Here is a 3210-nt window from a genome sequence, read left to right on the forward strand (position 1 = left end):
AACAATGTGAACTTTCACTCTGACCTCCTCATTCCATGTCCTTCCAGGGAGGGAGAAAGAATATCTCCAATTTGGAGTGAGAGGGCAGTGGTGGGAATGGTGGTTTTGAGGGGCTACTCCCTGCAGCTCCAAAAAGGCCTTGAGAGAAAGAGCTCAGGAAAGAAAAGTCATTGAATATCCCTTTATTTTGCTGAAACACACAGAGAGCACAGCTCCTCATTTACACAGACAATCAGTAAGAAAATTAAAGAGAAGAAGGCAATGAATTACAGACAGGATTAGAAGATTATCCCAATTGATAAACCAGCAACAACAACAACAACAAATACAGAAGCCAGAATGAGCCTGCTGCAAGTTGCAGGACAACTGTTATGCAGAAGGAGATAAGCAGTTCATTGCTTCAGAGAACCATCCAGTTATCAGTTTCCACACTGCATCCTTGAGCTGCTGGTTCCTCAAGCTGTAGATGAGGGGATTCAATGCTGGAGGCACCACTGAGTACAGAACTGACACAACAAGGTCCAAGGGTGGAGAAGAGATGGAGGGGGGCTTCAGGTAGGCAAACGCTGCAGTGCTGATAAACAGGGAGACCACGGCCAGGTGAGGGAGGCACGTGGAAAAGGCTTTGTGCCGTCCCTGCTCTGAGGGGATCCTCAACACGACATTGAAGGTCTGCACATAGGACACCACAATGAAAACAAAACAGCCAAAACATAAACAGACACTAACATCAAGAAGCCCAACCTCCCTGAGGTCAGAATGTGAGCAGGAGAGTTTGAGGATCTGGGGGATTTCACAGAAGAACTGTTCCACAGCATTGCCCTGGCAGAGGGGCAGGGAAAATGTATTTGCCGTGTGCAGCAGAGCATAGAGAAACCCAGCGCCCCAGGCAGCTGCTGCCATGTGGACACAAGCTCTGCTGCCCAGGAGGGTCCCGTAGTGCAGGGGTTTGCAGATGGCAACGTAGCGGTCATAGGACATGATGGTGAGGAGAAAATACTCTGCTGAAAGGAAAAAGACAAGCAGAAAGACTTGAGAAACACATCCTGAGTGGGAGATGGTCCTGTTATCCCAGAGGGACTTGGCCATGGATTTTGGTACAGTGGTGGAGATGGATCCCAGGTCAATAACAGAGAGGTTGAGAAGGAAGAAGTACATGGGGGTGTGGAGGTGGTGGTCACAGGTGATGGTGGTGATGATGAGGCCGTTGCCCAGGAGGGCAGCCAGGTAGATGCCCAGGAAGAGCCAGAAGTTCAAGAGCTGCAGCTCCCGTGTGTCTGCGAATGCCAGGAGGAGGAACTGGGTGATGGAGCTGCTGTTGGACATCTGTTGCCTCTGGACATGGCACACTTTCCAAGATTAAAAAGACACAGACAAATTAGGGGACACTTCTCTGGTGAAAATCAAAGCTATTTCTCATACGACCACCCCCAACGTGCCTCTTCTTTTAAGGAGGACCTTTGGCAGGTCCCTTTCAGAAGCTCTCCTTGCTCCTCTCTGAGGTTGCCCCAGGGAGCAGAAGGCTGTGATGTGGCCTCTGCAGGAGTCAGTGCTGCCCTGCAGCAACAGGGGAATGGAACACAGGGTGATCTAAGGATGAGTCCACTCCTGATATCAAACAGCTTTCCAGCATTGTCCCTCCCCATCTACCCAACTGCAGAGCAGAGCTGAGGGGATTTTGCTCTGTGTCTTCTGTTCTGGTTGCCCCAACACAGCTCAGGATGGTTTTGATGCAGAAACTCCTGTCTCTTCCACTTCACTCCAGGAGAAGTTTCCTGAGTCCTGACAGCAAACGGGCTATCCTTTAATTCAGAGTGAGCACAGACGGTCTGTCCATCAGCCCTGGTCTCAGCTGCCCTGTGCTGGAGGGCTTTTGCACTCGCGTGTTCCCCCCCAAAAGAAACCGCACTGCTGGGAGCAGAGGAATCCAGTTTCCCAGTGCAGATCTCCAAATACCCTCATGCTTCCTACCTGAAGGGGATCTCAGGTCTCTCCTCCCATCCAGGGACACAGAGGGCTCATTGCTGCTGCCTCCATGCAGACGATGAGCAGCACTTCCATGGCTTTAGGGCTGGGGTCTCTTCTCCATGGGACTGCTGGATACCACAGAGATACCATGGGAGAGCTGTGCCCTTCCAGAGGGCAGCCTGCAGCCCAGCAGGATTCACCAGGGAACGAGTCAAATGTCCTAAATCTGGGGTGTCCTGAAAGGAGAATCTGCTCGTTTGCATTGCCCTGAACCTGTCAATTAGGAGAGGGATTGGACCCTTTACTCCCTGCATGGCAGAACCCACAGGACAGCTCTCTGAACTGCAGCTTAACCCAAACCCCATCCCAGAAGGTCCAGTGATAAGAACCTGAAGCAAAGCAGGAGAGGAAAGAGGGAGACATGCACAGCGCTGCTGCCGATGGAGCCAGCACAGAGACAGACAGTTAGGGTGGGGTGGTAATTTCTCCTTTGAAGGGGTGAGGCTGCTGGGAAGGTGACTGACCACCCGGCCTGAAGAGAAGAGGCAGGAGAGGAGAGCCTGGGTTTGCTCCATGGCAGGTGCCTGCTCTGCAGGGGATGGCAGGCAGGAGCCTGAATCCCCCTTCCCATGGTGCTAATGGGAGCAGATCCTTCTCCACCCCTGCCCACTCCTCTTCTGCCTGGAGCTTGTCCCTGCTGAGAGCTGTTTGTCTGTCCCAGGATCTCCTCCCTGTCTGTGCTCACAGAGCCCACCCCACCGACTGTGTGCTCAGCTCTGCCCTGCAGAGCCCTCCTGGCAGTGGGGCACTGCTCAGGGGCACCTCTGGGTGTGCAGGGGCTGAGGAGCAGATCAGAAAAATCCTAACGGGAACTGGAGTCCCAGTGTCTTTCAAGAAGGGAGAAATAAATTCCCACCTCCCACTGCCCCCCCAGCCAAGCAGGAGTGGAAACCTGAAAGCACAGACTCCATCCCTTCCAGGTGAATGCTGCCTTGATGCCATTCTTCAAAAGCACCCTTTGCACCTGGATCTTTGAGAAGCCCTGACACACACAGCACCCTCTCAACAGCAGAAGGACCCTGTTCTGCCCTGCTGGGGGTCACTCCTTCCCCCACAGCTTCTCCCACAGGTCCATGGGCAGCTCCCCGGGCAGGCTGAGCACTGACCCTGGCAGGTGGCAGTGTCCCCGTTCCCACCACCCAGAGCCTGGAGTCAGGGAACCTGCTCTGAATGACAGCCCAG

General features: G+C 53.5%; 1 protein-coding gene across 1 annotated transcript; it reads right to left on the reverse strand.

Moving 5' to 3' along the window:
• Positions 1-369: 369 nt before the first annotated feature.
• Positions 370-1332, reverse strand: LOC128850895 (olfactory receptor 14A16-like). The gene has a single exon (XM_054055929.1). The coding sequence runs from the start codon at positions 1324-1326 to the stop codon at positions 370-372; it is 957 nt and encodes a 318-aa protein (XP_053911904.1). The 5' UTR covers positions 1327-1332.
• Positions 1333-3210: the final 1878 nt, after the last annotated feature.

This window comes from Cuculus canorus, unplaced genomic scaffold (genome assembly GCF_017976375.1).
Source record: "Cuculus canorus isolate bCucCan1 unplaced genomic scaffold, bCucCan1.pri subtelo1, whole genome shotgun sequence".
NCBI lineage: Eukaryota > Metazoa > Chordata > Aves > Cuculiformes > Cuculidae > Cuculus > Cuculus canorus.